Genomic DNA, 21893 nt, shown 5'->3' with positions numbered 1-21893 from the left:
CCAATGTGTCTAAATTATTCTGTAATGCAAGTTAAATTATTCTGTAATGCAAGTGATTAATTTTGAAAGTGAACATGATTCCAGGTCAACACTTGTTGCATTTTTAAATTTAAATTTTTTTGATAAAAGTTCAAGAGTTAATGTGTTTTATTTTGTGAAAATGGTCTGAAAGCATAACTACTTTTTTTTATTAATTTTTTTTCAGAATTTATATATTGGAAGCAAAGGGCGCATATTTCCTTATACTATTAACTGGTTTCCAAGCTTGTACCTAGCAAAGTATATAAAAGTAATGCCTAAATCTTGGAACAACAATTGTTGTATGCGTATTCATGTTAGAGGATGCACAAAATGTAAGTTGTATTTCTTTGAGTATGCATGTGTAAAAAAGAAAGTATTTATCAACACTAAAATTTAACAACAATAATTGTAAGTTTTTGCTTGAAGTATAGAGTGATAATGAAACAAGTACTCACTATTACCAAGTCAGTCTCACTTTAAAATAACTAAAATGAAGTCATTATAAATTTAACATAAATAATAAACTAATTAAGATGAGAAATAGTTAATAATTATTTTATTTGTGTATTGCAGTTATCAACTTAATCTTGTTTTAGTGCTTGCATCAATTTAGTCTTGTTTTTCTGCTGCCTTGTAGGATACACCTTTTTAGGCAAAGGCTAGGCGATGCCAAATCTGACTTATAACACCCCCTGTCTTGGGGCTCTTGGTGGAGTAAAGGCTAGAGATGGTGTCTCGATAAAAAAACTCATCTTGGGCAGATGTTAAATTGCATCCGGCTACTGTCTTGCAGAAGGCATCCTAGGCAAAGACTTAAGGGGTAAACAGAGTCTATCTGTTGACCAGCCTCGCACCCCTTCTTCATCTATTAGGCTGACACAGATGTATTTATAATACATTGTTTCCAGTTTAGGATGTTGAATGCATGATCTTTTTGACTCAATGCATTGGTTTTGCTTGTGTCTTTGTTTTTATGACTAGGCAACTCATTCTATTATCTCCTAATGATGGTACAGCTCTAAAACTCAGTTTTATGGTTCTAAGGCTGGCTGGTAGTCAGGTTTCCTGATCTCTGGGGTAGCTCTCAGAGAGGCTGATTCCATCAACAGCTAAAAAATATCAAAGTATAAACAGTGCCATGTTGCGCACAGATGGTGTCCCTGTTTGTACTTTTGGTGTGCATTGCCGAAGCCACATTTGGAGCACTTTGTTACGGCTTAGGGTTTATTAATAGTTATGTTGCAATTGCTTGGGCTATTAAACAATGTTCTGAGTACTATCTATGCTTTGAGTCATATTCTTCAACAAATTTAAAAATGAATAAAGTACCAAAAACTATAAAACACAAAAAACCATCATCATCACCAAGTTCTCTAATCCTATCATTCACTAATATTCGTGGTCTTCAAAGTAACTTTTCTTCTGTTGAGTCTTATCTCTTGCAAAGTTCACCAGACCTTCTTGCTCTTTGTGAGACAAATTTGAGTTCAGCTGTCTCATCTTGTGACCTTAATGTTGATGGTTATCTTCCTTTAATTCGTAAAGAATCCAATAGTCACATGCTTGGCCTGTGCATTTACATTGGTAAAAATTCACCCATTTGTTGTGAAACTAGGTTTGAATCTACAGACAGTTCTTTCATGTGCTTTCGTTTCTCTCTTTCACTTTTGTTTCACCTCTTCACTCTATTGCCTTTCTCTTTGTTATATATAGCTCTCCTTCATCTCAAGACTGCACTTATTTTGATGTTATTTCTGATCATATTGACCAAACCCTCTCTCTTTATCTATCAACCAATATTGTTGTTGTTGGTGACTTAAATTCTCACTACACTAAATGGCTTGGCTCTAGTGTCAGTGATTATGCAGGCATTAAAGCCCACAATTTTTGCCTTTCTCAATCTCTAACTCAAATAGTTAACTTTCCAACTTGCTTTCCAGACAACCCGAATCATTTACCTTCTCTATTCGAATTAAGTCTTGTTTCTGATCCTAGTCAGTGCTCAGTTTCTCCACATTCACCCTTAGGTGCTTCTGATCACAGTTTGATCTCTCTAAAACCAATATATTCTTCTACATTACCTGAATCCCTCTATTATCGTACCTCTTACAATTACCTTAAAGCTTACTGGGATTCTTTGCGTGATTTTCTTTGTGATTGCCATTGGGTAGAAATCTTTCGTCTTCCTGTCGACAAATGTGCTTCTTACATAACTTCATGGATTCAGGCTGGCATGGAATCTTTTTTTCCCTCTCAACGATTCCATGTCAGGCCTCACTCTCCTCCATGGTTTTCCTCACATTGTGCTGCTGTGATTTCCTATCAAAACCGTTACTTCTATATCTATCAGTAAAACAATTCTCCAGAAAACAGGCGTCTGTTTATTACTGCTAGAAACAATTGTAGAAAAGTTTTGTCTAATGCCAAAGCCCTCTATTCTCAGGTCATGAAATCTTGTATCTCAAAAATGAGACTCTTGTGACTTCTGGAGAATTTTTAATAGTATTAATGATAAGGGCAAATCTTTAATTTCACCTTTCTTGCTTGGTTCAGACTTTGTCATCTCACCTAAATCCAAAGCTGAATTGTTTGCTAAAAACTTTTGATCAATCTCTTGATTCCACTAGTTGTGTTCTTCCTGATATTGCCAACAAACAGATTGATCCATTGCTTGACATTCTTATCACTCCAGCCTCTGTATCTAAAGTGATTTCCTGCTTAGACTCTTCTTCAGCTTGTGGCCCGGACAACATACCTGTTATAGTCTTGCAGAATTGTTCTCTGGAGCTGTCATCTATACTTTTAAAACTATTCAAAAACTGCTTATCAGAGTCTTATTTTCCAGACTGCTGGAAAGCGGCATCTGTTATCCCTATTTTCAAAAATTTTGAAAATAGGGATAACAGAAAATAGGGAGAGCGATCTGATTCGTCTAACTACCATCACATTAGTTTTCTTCCTATCATAAGCAAGGTTTTTGAATCTTTAATTAACAAACAATTAATTTCTTATCTTGAATCTAATAACTTACTTTCTGACCATCAATATGGATTTCGATCTTCTCATTCTACTGCTGATTTGCTAACAGTAATAGCTGATAGGTTTTATTGTACATTAGATGAAGGTGTTCTTATGATGTATCTGGTAACATCTTTAAGAATAATGAATCCTTTCTTTCCAATTGTAGCATTAAATTTGTCCTTGATGGACAGCACTCTTATTCTTATTCTGTATCTTCAGGGGTTCCTCAAGGTTTAATCCTTGGCCCTATACTCTTTTTAATTTACATTAACGATCTTCCAGGTATTCTCACATCTAAGATGGCATTGTTTGCTGATGATACTACAATTTATTCTTGTTGTGATAAGAAGCCAACACTCTCTGATTGCTTGGAGGAGGCATCAGATCTCGAAAACGATCTCACTTTTGCTACAGCATGGGGCTCACAGTGGCTGGTTAACTTTAATACATATAAAACCATTATCACATCGTCGTAATGTTGCTTCTCTTTCTCTTTTTTACAAATACTATAATGGGCACTGCTCTAAAGAGCTAGCGTCCTTTGTGCCATCTACTAAAATTCATTCTCATATTTCTCATCATTCAATTAAGTCCTTTTTCTTTGACTGTTCCTAAGTGCTCCAAATACTTTTATTAGTCTAGGTCTTTTCTACGAACATCAGTTCTTTGGAATTCGCTTTCTTCATCTTGCTTTTGTGATTCTTATAATTTGCAATCTTTAAGTCGTCTGTCAATTGTTATCTTGCCCTACAATCTTCATCTTTTCTCTTCCAGTAACTTCCAACTTTAATTAGTGTTAGTAAACGACCGGGGCTATGGGTGGGGCCAGGTTTGATAACACATAGCTGTGACTGGGGATGAGTTTATGATCAGTGCGGCATTAATATTGATAGATCCTATAAAAATGTTCTTTTTAATTGAAATTTATGATATGAGTTATAATTAAAAACAATACTTTTATAGGATCTATCAATATAAATGCAACCCCGGTCAAAAACCCGGCCTGGGCTGCATTAAAATTGATAGATCTTATTAAATATTGTTTTTAAATAAAATTCATATCATAAATTTTAATTAAAAATAACATTTTTATAGGATCTATCAATATTAATGCAGCACTGATCATAAACTCATTCCCGGTCGCAGCTATGTGTTATCAAACCTGGCTCCTGCCATAGCCCCAGTCATTTACTAATTAGTGGTTGGTTGCAGCCTTGTTGGAAGCAAAGATGTTTAAAAAATAAATAATTGAAAAAAAGGTTATAATTCACCAGCCACTTTGAGCAGCAAGTTGTCACAGAAAAGTAATCATTTCATATATGATTACTTTTAAAGATAAACTGCCTGATCAAAAAGTGACAAGTTTTTATTAAGTCATAAATATATAATAGTATAAACAGCCAATAGAGCAAATAGAGCAAAGAGAGAATTGTTGCAAAATTTACATGAAAAAATTATATTTATATTAGGAAAAAAAAAAATTTTCTCGCTAAATCATCAAAAAAATGCTTAAAATACAAAGAGTTTAAGCTATTTTTACATTTGTTTTACATGAACTTTGGTATACATACAGGATATAGATAAAATTAGTATGTGAACTAGTAAAAACTCGAAACTGCTTTTAGCTACCATTCATAATGGTAGCTACGCACATTTAGAAAGTTTAAGAGATAAAAGTTATAGAAAATCATCCCATAGTTTTTTGTCGTACTTTTTTAGCATCAATAAATCCCAGGCACCTTTCTTGATAAGTTATGCTCTTGACTTTTTATTGATTCTTTCAGTATCAGTTGATTTTTTTTTTTAATGATAATTTTGCATCCATACAATCAAAGAACTTTGTTGCTAAAGGTTTTACTAAGTGTAAAGTTTTGTACATGTTTTCAAAGGTAGTAAGTTTTAAAAAATTAAAAAAAAAAAAACTTTTTTTTTCTAAAAGAACACAAATTTCTTTTTTAAACACAAATTTCATTATTTAAAAAAAAGAAAGGTAAGATTATTAATAAAGAAGAGAATTAATTATCAAAATTGATCAAAATTAATTACTGAATATAAAACTTAATGAGACTCCAAAGTATACTGGAAATGATTGTTTTAATGCTGCAATTTGAAAAGGATTAATTCAATACTTTTCCAAGATACACCACATAATGATCTCTTATGTAGCTTATTATGAATAATTTTTCTCTAAACCATGACAGGACTCTTGTCCATACCACAAGTTGTTAAAAAAAGTTTAGGTGAAAAATAATTTTAGCAATCAAATCCAATAAAATAATTTTAGCAACAAAAGTGTTATTAGATTTAAGAGATAAGTTAATGAAAAAGTTCTTTCCAAGTATAGAAAGTGTGTGCTTATTAGATTCAAGAGATAAGAAAAATTGTTACACTTACTTTTGTTAATGACGCTAAAAAATTTTCTAAAAACCTTTAAAACTTAACTTTTAAGGTAAAATACGAAAATTGGCAAACTGAGAATAATGGACATTTATGATTGGCAGTGCATTTTTTGCAGTAATTTTTCGCAATGATAAATAGATCTCTAATTTCAAAAAAAAGTTAAATAAATAAGACAGAATGATTACAGTTAAAAGCAGTTGCACAGGAAGAAATATCACAAGGTAGAGTGAAGCTCAACATAAAACAATATAAAATAAAAGCTTTTACAAGGAAAATTAGGAAAGGAATATCTTGTCAGCCTTAAGGCTTATTGAAATAAAAGACATATTAATGTACAGGGTTATGTGGAAATATAAATTAATTTATGCAGAAGTACAAATTAATTAATGTGGAAATATAAATTATAAAAAAAAAATCAAAATAAGAAAATATAAATAAGATTTTTTGAAGTTTTTTTAAAAAAGTTAAAATAAACTTGGTGTCAGCCATTTTAAACGCAAAGAATCAGTTTATTTAATAAATTACAGGGTTTTTTTTTAATTCTCATTTAAATTTCATATTTTCTTATTTTGATTTTCTTACTTTTTTTATATTTCTGTATAAACCTGTAATAAATTATATTCAATTCATTAATAAGATAAATAATATCAGCTAATCAAATAATTTACTTATTAAATAAGTTTATTCCTTACCAACGCTTTAAGTAATAGACAAGAAATACAATGATAATAATTAATCAAATTTGATTGCCAGCTGTTTATTAAATCTCAAACTCTGTTTTTCATTTTGTCACTATTTTGAGCGAATGGACAAATGTTTTTTTAGCTGCATTTTAAGACGTTGAAAAATTCTTCAATGGAAATAAGTAGAGGGGAATAAGGTGGGAGAAATTTATTCAATATGCTGTTCTCATGTAATATTTTCAAAACATCAGGTCAATAATGAAAATGATTATCAAATGATTATGACAATGATGAAAATGATTATCTATTATTAAAATAATAGTGCGGTAGTGGTGTAGTGGTAGAGCGTTCGCCTCATAAGCGAGAAGTTCCGAGTTCGATCCCCACCACGTCCCTGGTAGTACCGCGCTCAACTTGTTTCTCCGCGCAGCGGCCTTGTTCGTCAAGGTTCGTGTTTCGAAGTTATAGAGTTGAGAGAGGGTTGTAACCACAAAAAGTAGCCTCCTTGACTATAGTGGCCTCCTCGGCCTTGGGGAGGTGAATAATTAAAAAAAAAAAAAAAAAAAATAATGCATTCTCAATTTTAAATATGACAATAGTGTTCTATTTATAAAATCAATGAAATGATCACCATTATATGCACCATCTGTTAACTCGTATACAATTATCCTATTAATTAAAATGGCTGCCATCAAGCTTATACTTTTTCTTCTGTTAGCTGGAACCATTATATAAGCTTTTGTGTATATTGGAGCAAATCCATAATTAAATAAGATGTGGAGGTTAAACCTTGTTTTATCAAAAAAAACTAACTTTGATGTCAATATATGTTGAATCTCTCTTTCCTAACTATGTCTTAAATCAAGAGTTCTTTTATTGTTTTTCTCTTAAGGAACCAGTAATAAACACTTTCTCATTATTTTCATTACTTTATGTTGCCTAGAAACAAATGTCTGAGACACATGAAACCCTGATTCAGCCAGTTTATCACAGCTTGTGTTAGTGAGTTATCTCTCTTTATAATAGTGCTGATTGTGTTTCTTATAGCAGACTTGTCAGAACACTTTCTTCCTTTTCTATTAATCAGTTCAGAATCTGGTATATTGGCAAAGATTTTATTTGCATTTTTCAAAATACAGCTATTTGATAATTCCAATTCAAATAAAGTTTGGCTTATTTCTTTAACTTCTTTTCCTCTATCAATTAAATCTATTATTTTCATTATTTATTTTTGCTGGTTTTCCATTGTTAAGGTATATAAATTGATTATCAAAAAAAGTGTATTCTTTTAATTGAAAAAATTTACTGGTTCTATCCATTAAAAATAATTAAAAAATGAATATAGATATATACTGAGATGCATCACAATAAAATATATATTTCTGCATAAAATGATTTATATTTCCGCATAAAACAATTTATATTTCGCATAAACTAATTTATATTTCCACATAATTTAGTTTATACTTCTGCCCAACCATGTTAAATGATAGGATGAATCTAATGCAAAAGAAATACAAAATGAAAATGTTTTAGTGATAATATAGTATGCTCTGAACCATCTAAAGAACAAACAGAATACAAACTAGTGTTAAGACACAAAGGCAACAAGTACACAATTTTTTTTCCTAGCAATGATTTTTGTTGTCTAGAAAACAAGCTACATAATTGTAAGAGATTTAGAAAAGTTAAAGTTTCAAGTTATATTTTAACAGAAAATCATATTTATTTTCCTTGATCTGCTCTAGTTTTTTTCTTATGTATGTCTTTTCCATTTATTTTATTTTTTTTACTGCTTATGGTAAGTCAAATGTTAGTCTTAAAGTACTAGAGTTGGCATGTAGAAAATTATAGTACCAGAGTTTGCATGCAAACTCTTAAGTCTTAAAATACTAAAGTTTGTATGCAGACAAACTTAATGTTGACAAACTTTATATATGGTTTTCTAGTAATTATATAACACTTCATGGTTATAGGCAGTTAGGCGTGTTTTTAACGAAAGATGTATATGCATATATAATTGTATTTAGAAAAAAAATATTAGTGTGGTTTTACCAAATATCAATGTTTTCTTAGCTACTTGGATCATAGAAATAGGGCAAATGGTTGAATTAAAAAAGATTAGCCAATGTTACCTGTACTGAGAGTAGACATTGTTACACTAGTTTTCATTTGTTACCAGAAAAACTTGCTGCTACTATCTATGTGTGGTTTGCTAGGTTTAAATGCATTTAAACTTTTAATAATTTTTTTTTTTTGTCAGCTCTGAGTTTCAATTATATATGTTTAAAATAATATAAATACATAAATTTACAAAGAAAAAATCCATTAAAAAACTCAATTTAACATTTATCTCTTAATAACTTTGTTTTAAAGCTCTTATTTTATGTGTACTTTAGAAAATAGCCATCATGGAACAGCAGTAGTCAGACTGCATATTTTTATCACAAAAAGCATGATAGTAGTATATAACATGTAAATTCTAATGGATACACTCACACTGGTTCTTTTTCATTTTTTATAAAATTTCAGGAAACCTGTCCATGTGATTATGGAGAATATAGTTTTATGATCAAATAGGCAATTTAAGTAACCTCAAAGATCACCTTCTTTGAAAACATAAAAAAAAAGACAACAAAGTTGAATTAGTTAAAGCTTCTCTGGCTCCAAAGAAATAAAATGATAATGAGGTTTAATTAGTTGCATTAATCTGGAAGCAAATCAAATAACTAGAGAAATTATTCAATTAATGATGCACAATAACTTGTTTTTGACATTAGCTGATGAAATTGAACAAATGTCTTTAATATAAAATGCACTCTAAGAATTCAAAATTGTTATAAATTCTACATTCATTTGGAAATATTTTTTGCTTATAAATAAAACTGAAGAAACTGAAAATGTTGTTATATGGTTGATGTTTGATAGTGTGTCATGATATGGAAGAATTCTGTTCAGAGTTAGCTGTAGATAGAGTTGCAACTCAAAAAAAACATGCCCGTTTTTTTTATAAAAAACACGTTTTTTTTGCAAAAAAAACAGGCCTGTCCTAAAAACATGTTTTTAATGGGTTTTTTTGTTTTTTTTAGGTGTCCATTAAATTTTATATATCAATTATCCTTTAAAAAGTTACAGTGTCAGTAAACCTTCAAAATATACATGTTTTTTATTAAATGTAATGTATTTTACCCTATATAATATTTCTTACAAATTTATAGAGTTGCAACCCAAAAAAAACTGTTTTTTTCTTCTTAAAAACTGTTTTTTATAGTTTTTTTTATTTTTTATTTTTTTAGTATTTATTAAATTTAAGATATTAATAATACTTGAAACAGTTTCAGAGGCATTAAACCTTCAAAATATGAATGTTTTCTATTAAATAAAATGCATATTTAAAAAAAAACAGTATTAAATATTAAAAAAAAAATTAAGTAATTTTTTTAATATATCTCAAAAAAACTATACTAGTAGCTACTAGTTAATTGTAAGTATAACACTACTGAATGAATGAAATAAAAATGTTATTTCAGCAGTGTTATTTCATTCATAAAAATGAATGAAATATCACTGCATTGCAAAATACAAAAATGAACCAACAGTTATATAAAATTTACTTTAATGTTTTATTTACTTTTGTTTATTACTTTTGTAAAATTTCAATAGTTTATTTCTTTATTTTATATATTTCAATTTTAAACAGAGTTTAAAATTGAAATTTTAACTAGTTTTAATTATTGGAATTTAAAATTGAAATAGTTTGGTTTATTTTGAAGATTTAATTTTGTTTTTTATAAGTTTTTTTATCTTGGATTCATTTGAGTTTAGAAAATTTAAATCATTTTTTTCAAATGTTTATTCAAATTGCAATTAGATAGCTAAAATTTTATTTATTCAAAAAGTATTCAAGTAAATAAAAATAACACAATAACTAAGTTTGTATAACTAATGAAAAAAACTTAATATTAAATAATTTTAAAAATATTGTTTATATTTATTTAAAAAAAAAAAAGAAATCTAAAAAAAAAAAAGCCAGGCAGAAAGAAATGTTTTGTAGCTACATTGTTCAATGAGGCACCTTTAGAATCTGGAGGTTCTAAAATTCAACAAGTTATATGCAAATTTTGCAGCTTAAAGCTATCAAAAAATGGCATTCGAATGACCGAGCACATTGCAAAATGTATGAAATGTGGAGATCAAATAAAAAACAAATATTTGAATGATATGCCTTTTAAACAAAAGAAAGTTCAAACTGAACTAATAATGGAAGAAGATATTCCTGAAAACTTACCTATTCAATGTATGGAAAAAAAGGAAAAAATATGTTTATCATCTGCTATATTGCAAATTCCAATTGAGTCCTTCTTTCGAACCCCAAGCTGTTGTGGAAACCAAAGTAGGTCTACAACCCCTAAGTTTGGAGACTGTAAGCCAAATAAAGCCAATTCAGTTAAGTCTCCCTTGAAACGATTGCATTCTTCAACAAGAGTTCCATTCACACCTCAGAAAAATAAAATTGCATCCTACATTTTCTTGGACAAAATGACTAATGAACAAATAGTAAGAATTATATTTAGAATATTTAATACTTTCAAATATTTAGCAAACTTTATTTAGTACATTTAGTACATATAAATATAATTTTTGTAATAACAATTTTTGTAAATTTCATGTTTTTACAGGATGAATCGCAAATGGATTTAGCACGCGCTGTCTATGGTACTGGGTGCTCATTAAGAGTTTTTGAAAATAAACTATGGATAGACAGCTTTGCAAAATTGAGACCTGCATTTAAATTACCTAACCGTGATATGTTGTCTAATTCCCTACTTGAAAGGGTTTATAATGAAACCTCAACTACCGTTAAAGAACTTGTGGGAACTGCTTTAAGTGTAATTTTGTGTGATGGGTGGAGCAATATCAGGCAAGGAAAATATGATTTAAAATAGTAGGACTATTTATCTACGTTCTGATTTGTGCACTAGTATAGGAGTATCCAATACCTAGATACTTTTAAACGTTATATAACAAAATTATGTAACAATGTAAGCTACACATATATAATTTAGGTGCATTCTAACTTCATGTGTATAATTCATAAATAATAAAAATCAGTAATAAAGATAGATTTTACTATTTACAGGAATGAAGGAATCATTAATTTTGTTGTAACGGTACCTCAACCTATATTTTGGACCAGCATAGAAACAGGTAGTCTTTTTAGATTAATTTTAGTTATCATGTCTTCAGAATTGTCAGATAGCAAGTTTTATTTTATATTCTCCAAAGTTGTAAAGTTTTTCAAAAATATTTAAATTTTTATAGTTTATTATAATTATTAAACGTATAACTCTTTATTTAGGCGCAGAAAGTCATACTGGCGAATATATGGCAAATATAGTTAAAAAAATAATATGCGATGTTGGACCTATGAAAGTTCTTGGTGTTTGTACTGATAATGCAGCCAATATGAAAAAAGCATGGCAACTAATAGTTACTGAATTTCCTCACATATATCCTTATGGATGCCCGGCACATACCTTAAATTTAATTTTTACTGATGCGAGTAACTTGAAATCAATAGCAGATTCCCAAAGAAATTGCACAATGGTGGTAAAAGGGATAAAGAACTCTCAAATTTTATCAGCTTTGTTAAAACAACATCAGCAGAAATCAGGACAAATTATTCAACAATCACTAAAGCTTCCAGTAACAACTAGGTTTATTAAAAATTAATTTTATAATAAAATTAAACATAAAAACATAAAAAATAAAACATAAAAAGTATTATTATAAATTTTTAAAAAATTTATATTACATTATAAATCATAATACTTAGTATGGAAATAACATTAGGCAAATAAATATTTAATTATAAATAAATATATTCTTCAGATGGGCTTCAATTATACATTGTATGGAAAGTCTTCATAACAACAGATTAGCACTACGGGGATTAGCTATTGACGATGAAGCAAAATCTCTTGCTAAGCCTATTCAAAACCTATTGTTGTCAGAAGTGTTCTGGGATAAAGTGGATGGGTTTATCAAGTTATTAAAACTAATAGCCATAGCCATTGCAGCAGTTGAAGGAGATAAATTAAGTCTCTCCATTGTTGCAAAAACATTTTCAGATTTAGAAAAGTCTTTTCAGGACAATATCCTTTGCAGTCCAATTCTAAAAAGCGAGGAAAATGCTATGATGGAAATAATTGCCAAAAAAAGGAAATTTCACATTCGAAACATTCATCTTGCTGCAAATTTAGTGGATCCACGTTATAAAGGATGTCATATCTCTGGAGATGAAGTGGTGAGTATTTTCAGAATTTAATCCTCATTTAAATTAATTGAAAAAAAAGGAAATTATATTTAAAATGAATTAAGATGCCTTATTTAAAACATCTTCTTTAGATTGATGCCATTGAAACGCTACATAAATTAGGAAAAATGGATTCTTCTATTAAAGAATGTGATGATAGCTGATTATAGATCAAACAAAGGACTTTTTGCAAAACCTTTTATATGGGCTTCAGTAAAACATTCATCTCCTGTAAGTTGGTGGAAGGGAATATGTTGTTCTTGTGCTCCAATACTATCAAATATTGCAAGTAAAATTTTATTACTTCCACCAACAAGTGCTGCAGTCGAAAGATCATTTAGTAGACAATCTTGGATCCACAATCAAAAATGGAATAGATTAACAAATGACAGTGCTTCAAAATTAGTATTTATATCACATAATTTACAACTCAAAAATCTAAAATGTAATGCAGAATCATCAACAAATCAAAGCCAAGAATTTTTTCTGGACAATGGTACTTCACAGAGTTTAGAGTCAGAGGTATCAAGTGACTCTGAAGAATACGGATTTGACTTTGCAATAGAAGACCTTAATGAACAAGAAAGCCAGAATACAGAGTCTTTTGTTAATTAAAAATAAATTTTTTAAGTGATGTACTATATATTTATCATATATCATGTTACTATTATATATTGTATTACATTTATAATAAAAATAGAAATTAAACAAAAGTAAATAATTTTTTTTAATCTAAAAAAACAAAAAAAACTATAAAAAACAAAAAAAACACAAAAAAAACACAATTAAAAAAAAACTGTTTTTTTTGCAACTCTAGCTGTAGATATATCAAAGGAAAAGGCTGTAGAAGCATCACAGGTAAACACCTGACAAAACCATAATACACATAATTACTCAAGAAGGCTAAAAGTTATACTCTATTGGAAAATGCGTTAGATAATGAAAAAGTAAATTTTAGTGAAACCCACAAATTTGGCTATAAAAAATTAATTGATTTTTTCTGTTCAGCTATGTTTTTTTGTTTAATGACTTATGTCTGGCACAACTTACATATCGAATAAATACACATATATATATATATATATATATATATATATATATATATATATATATATATATATATATATATATATATATACATTTATATGTTTATGTATACATTTATATATATACATAAATATATATACATTTATATATATATATATATATAAATGTATATATATTTGTATATATATATATATATATATATATATATATATATATATATTTGTGTATATATATATATATATATATATATATACATAAATATATATATATATATATACATATATATATATATATATATATATATATATATATATATATATATATATATATATATATATATATATATATATATATATATATATGTATTCATAGTATAACAGAATTCCAGAAAATTACACCATTAAGTCTGTGAAACATGGTGGAGCCAATGTCATCATATGGGGCTGCGTCTCATATAATAATATTGGCCATATTTATAATATTAATCAATGCATATATATTGGTATCATGGACCAATATATATGCATCGACATCCTCAATAATGTCATGCTGTCCTATGTAAATGAAGATATGCTGCTAAAATTGGTCCTCCAACAAGACAACAACCCAAAACACGCTAGTTGCAAGGCAAATGAGTGGTTCAGGTCAATGGAGTTATGGAGTGGTCTGCTCAGTCACCCGAACTGAACCCCATTGAAAACTTATAAGGAGATATTGAAAAAGCAGCTTCTGCTGCTAATCCAACTAATGTTCAGCAGTTATGGGAAGCTATTCAACAAGGATGGTAAGCAGAAAAATCTCAAAGCCTAGTTGATTCAATGCATTGATATTGTGAATCTGTTATCTAAAACAAAGGTTTTGCAATGAAATACTATAATAATTATAATACTCTAATAATGTGATTATAATAAAATACTATAATAATGTGTGTTTTTTTATTCTATTAGATTTAAGTGTCAAATATTGTTATATTCTATTAGATTGAAGTGTTAAAATAAATATAACATATTTTTTCAGTAATTAGTAAAAAAATTCCAGGTACTGCTATTTTCATGCCCATAACTATATATATATATATATATATATATATATATATATATATATATATATATATATATATATATATATATATATATATATGTATATATATATATATATATATATATATATATATATATATGTATATATATATATATATATATATATATATATATATATATATATATATATATATATATATATATATATATATATATATATATATATATATATATGTATATATGTATATATATATTTTTAATGCTCGTATAAAATACTTGTTTACGTGATAATGTGCATTATTTATATATTTAAAAATATAAAATTAAAACTTGGTATAAATATATAAATAATAGTATGAAATATATTACAATAGCTGTGTTTGTGAGCAATTTATTAGTTAGTCTAGAGATATATGAAGTAGAGTAATATAGTTATTGTTAATTGTTAGTAAGGTTTGTAGTGAGCTTTTTAATTTTTAAATAAGATTTATTTTTTGTTGCAACACTTTGATATAATTTTGTTTCTTTTTTTAGCAGTTCCTCAAGTTTTGGATATGAATATAATAGCAAATTTCTCAGCACCTTTTGAAAATATTTAAGTTTGGCAGGGTGAGGGGGGGGGGGTTGTACAGACCAGATTAGACCATGTTAATATATGAGTTTTGCTAAAGTTGTTTTTCAAATGCTAGACAAAGTTTAATAGGGCGGTAGACTTTTTGTATTTAACATTAATGAATAATGTTTTGTGGTTGTTATAACTAAGCTTACTTTATAGCCTTTTAATAATTGATTTTGGGGGATTTTTGTACAATTTTTTTGTGCAAATATTTCATAAAAGTTAACGGCATTATTTTTCATTTGGTTTCTGGTTTTTTATAAGTGATTGCTATTAAACAATTTTTAAAAACTCTATCATTATGTACACTATAATAATAAACTAAATGTTGTAAGTTTTCTCAATTTGTGCTTTTTTGCACTTGTCTCCTTATAGTTTAGCATTATACTTTCAGTCTCGGCTAAATCAGGGTTGATTAAAACATTGCTAAACTTGCTTGAATTTTTTAAAGTTTTTGCCACCTTCGAAATGGAAATCTGTTCCTTTTAATTGTTAAGGATAACAAAAAAAAAGTGGTTCTTTATCAGCTGATTTGAATTTTATAATTTATTTAAGCAATCTTTAAGTTAATTGAATTAAAAACATCCATAGCTGTTTTCTCTTTAGCATTTGCTGTCTCTAAATCTTTTGATATATTAATTCAAAAAAACTGTAATATTTTGCTCATTCTTTTCTTTCGGCAGCAACATCCTTTCTAACAACTATAAGTTGCAAATTTTTACCTCTTTAATCGGTTTATTTAATGCTCCACTTACCTAACTTCAATAGACCTCCTAACCATAAAATTTTATTTTCCTGGCTGGCTAAAATAGTTTCATGACTAACTAATCAGGTAAAGTTAAATATATACATATATAAAGTTATATATATATATATATATATATATATATATATATATATATATATATGTATATATATATATATATATATATATATATATATATATATATATATATATGAGCATGAAAATAGCAGTATCTGGAATTTTTTGAATACTATTGAGGAATTTTTTTACTTATTACTGAAAAAAATGTATTATATTTATTTTAACACTCCAATCTAATTGAGTATAATAATATTTGACAATTAAATCTAATAGAATAAAAAAATCACGTCAGTAGTAGTTGTACATTTTATTTCAGAAAAAAACAATAATATTAAGAAAAGGTCCAACTCATTGAAATAGCAGTGGTATTTAAAAATGGAGAAAAATAATAGTTTTTCTAGTGTTAATCATTAAAAAAGTTAATTTTTTAACATTAAAATGTTAAAAATAAGTATAATATAACAATATTTACCCTATTTAGTATAGTAGTATAGTATTATATTATAATATTTAATTGCAAATTATTATTGTATTTCATTGCAAAACCTTTGTATTGGATAACGGGTTCACAACATCAATGCATGAATCAAATAGGCTCTGACATTTTTCTGCGAGTATTGCGTACCAAACTTGTTGAATAACTTCCCATAACTGCTGAACATTCGTTGGATTAGCAGCAGAAGCTGCTTTTTTAATGTCTCCTTATAAGTTTTCAATGGTGTTCAGTTTGGGTGACTGAGCAGACCACTCCATAATCCCATAGACCTGAAACCACTCATTTGCCTTGCAACTAGTGTGTTTCGGATTGTTGCCTTGTTGCAGCATAACTTCATTTACATAGGATAGCATGCCATTATTGAGGATGTCGATGCATATATACCATTTATGTTATAAACATGGCCGATATCATTATATGAGAAGCAGCCCCATACCATGACTTTGGCTCCACCATGTTTCACAGACTTAATGGTGTTTTTTCTGGTATTCTGTTTTAGCTGGACATCTTAAACCTGTACCTTCATAAAAAACAATTTTCAATTAATTGGTCTAGAATACATTGCGCCACTCTTTGATGGGCCCTTTCAGATGTTGGTTTACAAACTGCAAACATTTAGCAGTATGTTTTTTTGTCAACAAAGAAACCTTTCATAAACTGCGTGGATATAAAGTCTTCTCTCTTAAGTGCCTATGAACAGTTGTGTCACTTACTTGTAATTCATTATCTTTGATTGCTTGGCCAATGAAAATGGTTTGCTTTTAACATATCTAACAATTCTTCTGTCTACTTGTGCTTCTTGTGTCTTACATTTTCCACCTTGTATTTCACCTTTTGCTTTATAATTTTTGACATTTCAAACCATCTATTTTAATACTTTGTTAAAAATCTTCTCAGAAATTAAATTTTTTTTTGAAGTTGTTATTTTGCTTGACAAACATTTTTCATTGTATTGGTTAAATTGAATTAATAGTTATGTATATAAAAATATATGTATATATATATATATATATATATATATATATATATATATATATATATATATATATATATATATATATATATATATATATATATATATATATATATATATCAAGTCTTCCTGAGAAGCGTGTGCGGTCACACACTTTTTTTTCCACACTTAAAGTAATTTATTTAGATAACTTGACCATATTTTTATATAGTAGGTGTTTTAAGAATTTGTAACAAAATAAAGCTTTAAGAAGAATTCTAAAATTAAAAAAAGAGTAATAATAACATATCTAAATATTTTACTGTTTTTGTTTTCTTTTTTTTCAGGGCGTTTGTAATTTTCCACAACCAAAATAAGTACAAGTCGAGGAAGAAAGCAGATAAGAATATAACAAAAGCAAAAGCATTTTTTGAAATTTATTCCTGACTTTTGTCAGTATATTAAGAAAATACTTTATTATTTGCGCTAAAAATAAAGATAACTTTAAAGTTTGTTTTTCAAATGTTTTTGCTAAACTTTACTGTTTTTATCAATGCACAGGAAAGCAAGAAAACTAATTGCTATTTATTTTCAAAACTTTTATTTTTCATTTTTTAACAAATTTTTCATGTAAAATAATTAATAATATATTAGGTTGTTTTCACTACCCAAACATGTTTATTATCTTTAGTATTTTGTCCTAATGTTGAAAATTGGGCAGTATAAAGGAAACCATTTCAGGCTGAAAAAAAAAATGTATACATATATATTTGTAAAAGAAACCATGCCGTGGTCAGTGTGTCTAAATAAATTACTTTAGAACAAATAAGAACCGCACATGCTTGCCGAGAAGGTTTATATATAAATATATATATATATATATATATATATATATATATATATATATATATATATATATATATATATACATATATATATATATAAATATATATATACATATATATATATATATATATATATATATATATATATATATATATATATATATATATATATATATATATAAAGAGTTTGATTATTTGAAAAAATACAACTTTGTGATGGAACTTAAAGTTTCATGCCCTTCGGCAAACAGTGCTGAAGTTTGTGGGAATTTATCTTAATTGCAAGTTTTATAATAAAAATGATTTCAGATTATACCACGATGATGGTTTAGCAATTTTTAAAAAAATGAGTGGCCCCCAAATGGAAAAATTAAAAAAACATTTTGTTGAAATATTTAAAAAAAACGAACTCACTATATCAATACAGTGCAATATAAAAATTATAAATTACCTTGACGTCACATTAAATCTCAATGACCATACTTTCCAACCATATTCTAAGCCCGGAAATTCTTTAAATTATATTCATGCCGATTCAAACCACCCGCTTAATATTTTAAAGCAGCTTCCGCATTCAATTGAGTTAAGATTGTCTGCAAATTTGTCAAGTGAAGAAATTTTCCAAAGATCTACTCCTATGTAAAATGACGCGCTATTAAGATCCGGTTTTAATCACAAACTTTCATATCACCCTAATTTAAATTTACCTCATACCAAAAACCGTAAATGCAACATCATATGGTTCAACCCTCCTTTCAGCAAAAATGTTAGCACTAATATAGGAAAAAGGTTTCTAACCTTGATCAACAAACACTTCCCAATATATCATAGACTCCACAAAATTTTTAACAGAAGCACAATAAAAATAAGCTATAGCTGTATGCCGAATATAAAGTCTTTTTTAAACACACACAATCAACAAATTATGAACAACAAAGAAATTCCACCTAAAATCAGTTCCACCGAATTATCAAAAGAATTTTGGAAATTCAAAGATGCCAACTTAAACCCAGTTGTTAAATGGAAAATAATTAAGCAATGCAATGCTAACAACTCAACCACGAAGTCCTGCAAACTATGCACAAACAAAAAATATGAAATTCTTTTTTTCAAAAATAAAAATCTGCTAAACAAAAAAAGTGAATTGTTATCCAAGTGCAGGTATCGAAACAAATTTCTTCTCGCCCTATTCGACATGGGTGATTGATCAATTTTCTAATTAATTAAAAATTATTTGTTTTGACGTCAGAACTCATTACATTGCTTTGTTATGTTTTTTCTGTCAATTTCTGTATTTTTTAACGGTTTTTTATTAATTTAAAGAATAAAATATGGCTGATGATTGCTGAAGGGCATGAAACTTTAAGTTCCATCACAAAGTTGTATTTTTTCAAATAATCAAACTCTTTATATATTAATACTGATCTATTTTGTAAAAAATTTACTTAATATTGATCACTCTCAAATGAACAAGAGACTTTGTATCATAACTTGTTACAATAAAACAACATCATATATATATATATATATATATATATATATATATATATATATATATATATATATATATATATATCAAAAACATGATTATAAATTAAATGATTTTATGATTATTAAATGATTAAAACACAATCAGAATTTGATCTTGATATACCATAACTAACAACTGATAAATCACGTTGAAAATGTAATAAATAAAGCAAATAAACAATGTATGATCAAGCACTCTTAAATATTTTTTATTAGTTAATATTATAATATAAAATAAAATATTTAAAAAGATTTGAAAAAGCCCAGTTAGTAGCAAACAAGGAAGACATTATAATTATAAATAAAAAGATTGAAGAAAAAAAAACATTAAAAAAACAAAGCAAGTAAAAGCAATGTTAAAAGAAAACAATGTTCATAATACAGTCAAAAGTGAAAAACAAAAAAAACCTTATTTATATTTAAAAATGGCTTAGATTTTTCTACCACCAAAAAATAAAGTTATGAAAGGAAATTAAAAGAACAGTTTTCAAGTTTTATTCATTTATATTGTTTGTATTGTTGTGTATTTTAGTATATTGCTTATACAGTCATGTAATTTTTTTTTTTTTAATGTTGTTTCTTATTATATTTGTTACTATTACTCAAGTTTTTTTCATATTTTTGTCTTAATAAATCTAAATATTTAAATATATCTTTTTTATTTTCTATTTTATCATCCTTCTGATCATATCTCATTAAACACTGTGTTATCTAACACATTATTTGTAATCTCATCCATTCATCTGATCCACTCATTCTATTTTTTCAGCTATTAATCTTTTTGAAGTATTATTGTTTATCTTTTTATTGGTTTTTTATTTGGTTTATTATCTTTAATACTACTTTTATATATTTTAATATTTTTGTTTGTTTCTTTCTTTTATTTATCTTATTAATGTGTCACTTCATTACTACTTTTTAACTATATGAGTGACACTGAACTTAATTTTGTAAAATTATGAAAAAAAATTTTATTACTTTAATTTAGTTGTTAAATAAATGGATTAAAAACAAAGCAAAAAAATTAAATGAATATTCAGGTAAACTTTCAAGTAAAACATTAGTATGATCTCATCTTGAATATGGTGCAGTAATATGGAATCCTTTTAGAAAAGTGAAGTTAATAAAAATTTAAAGAATTCAACATAAAGCCACAAAAATGGAGAAATAAAATAGTTTATTCTAGGAAAAAAGGAAAGATGAAAAGATTAGAAAATAGAAGGCAAAACATTAAAAAATTGAAGAAATGCAGGAATGCTGTTGATTTTTACCGACTCCATAATTCTGGATTCCATGATCAAAAAATAAAAACTCCTTGTTTTTATTTTTTGATCATGGAATCCAGAATTATGGAGTCGGTAAAAATTATTTATGTACATAGATGAGATGCCACAATTACTGCAGGATTGAGTGGAGGTTATAGCGGAAGAAATTATAGTCTGCACTTTTCATTCAATCATAGTGATATCTGTAATATGATAACTACCTTTTGTCCAGCAATTGTTACTTTAGAAACTTGGAGTGAGTTAATGTCATTTTTAGTTAACTTAAATTCTGCTAAGACCACTTTCTTTGCTACTTTCATGTATTTAAACCGAACAGTTCTGTAATAAATAGGTGATGAAAGTTTGTGATTCCTCCAAACAAGCTGCCACTTGACATCTTTAAAAAAAATACTAAAAGTCTAATGGCACAAAGCATGTAATAAATAAAGATATTTCATTTGCTAAATTCCTGCCAGCCTCACCTGTACCTCCCTGCTTATACACTGACTGACCAGTTGCAAACCCTATTTTTGATCTAAGTGTTAACACATTTTAAGTGATTCTGAATTATCAGTCAGCACTTCTATCTGATATTCACAAAGCTGCTGTGCTGTGTGCTGAAGTAGAGACTGCAATGGAACTTCTGCAGAGTAATCAGAGACCTTAATATCATCTGGGTAACATCTGTCTTTTTCACTCTTTGAATCATGGTATGTTGGGTAAATAGCTGAATCTAGATCTAAAGCATTATTGCGTAGAAGTTGGTTTTTGACAGAGCGCCTTTGACAGATTAACATCTAAGAAGATAGCTAATGCTTTGTCAGATAAAAGACTT

The 21893-nt window shown here is 27.5% G+C and overlaps 2 protein-coding genes across 6 annotated transcripts in view; both read left to right on the top strand.

Moving 5' to 3' along the window:
* LOC136088964 (receptor-type tyrosine-protein phosphatase S-like) overlaps positions 1-21893 on the top strand; it is a 193246-nt gene that overhangs the window by 133280 nt on the left and 38073 nt on the right. For all 3 annotated transcript variants that reach the window (XM_065814252.1, XM_065814254.1, XM_065814253.1), the window contains one exon: positions 206-353. In XM_065814252.1, the coding sequence (XP_065670324.1) occupies positions 206-353 (148 nt within the window). The remainder of the gene's footprint in view (positions 1-205; positions 354-21893) is intronic.
* LOC136088963 (uncharacterized) lies at positions 10165-13068 on the top strand. 3 transcript variants are annotated; one of them, XM_065814249.1, is made up of 5 exons: positions 10165-10682; positions 10805-11333; positions 11485-11842; positions 12018-12432; positions 12534-13068. In XM_065814249.1, exons 3-5 carry the CDS (start codon positions 11511-11513, stop codon positions 12603-12605), a joined length of 819 nt encoding a protein of 272 aa, XP_065670321.1. In that variant the 5' UTR covers positions 10165-10682; positions 10805-11333; positions 11485-11510; the 3' UTR covers positions 12606-13068. The 3 variants fall into 3 exon arrangements, with proteins under 3 accessions (XP_065670321.1, XP_065670323.1, XP_065670322.1); XM_065814251.1 differs by having other exon boundaries at positions 10805-11842; XM_065814250.1 differs by lacking the exon at positions 10165-10682 and having other exon boundaries at positions 10782-11333.

This window comes from Hydra vulgaris, chromosome 12 (assembly GCF_038396675.1).
Source record: "Hydra vulgaris chromosome 12, alternate assembly HydraT2T_AEP".
Classification (NCBI taxonomy): Eukaryota; Metazoa; Cnidaria; class Hydrozoa; order Anthoathecata; family Hydridae; genus Hydra; species Hydra vulgaris.
The sequence above is the reverse complement of the archived record's forward strand: the minus strand, read 5'-3'. Positions and strand labels throughout refer to the sequence as shown.

Excerpts from the sequence above, each read along its gene's own strand:
- LOC136088963 (XM_065814249.1), top strand. The coding sequence starts at position 11,511 with ATGGCAAATATAGTTAAAAAAATAATATGCGATGTTGGACCTATGAAA. Across the intron at positions 11,843-12,017 it reads AAGCTTCCAGTAACAACTAG|ATGGGCTTCAATTATACATT; the intron begins GTTTATTAAAAA and ends TATATTCTTCAG. Across the intron at positions 12,433-12,533 it reads ATATCTCTGGAGATGAAGTG|ATTGATGCCATTGAAACGCT; the intron begins GTGAGTATTTTC and ends CATCTTCTTTAG.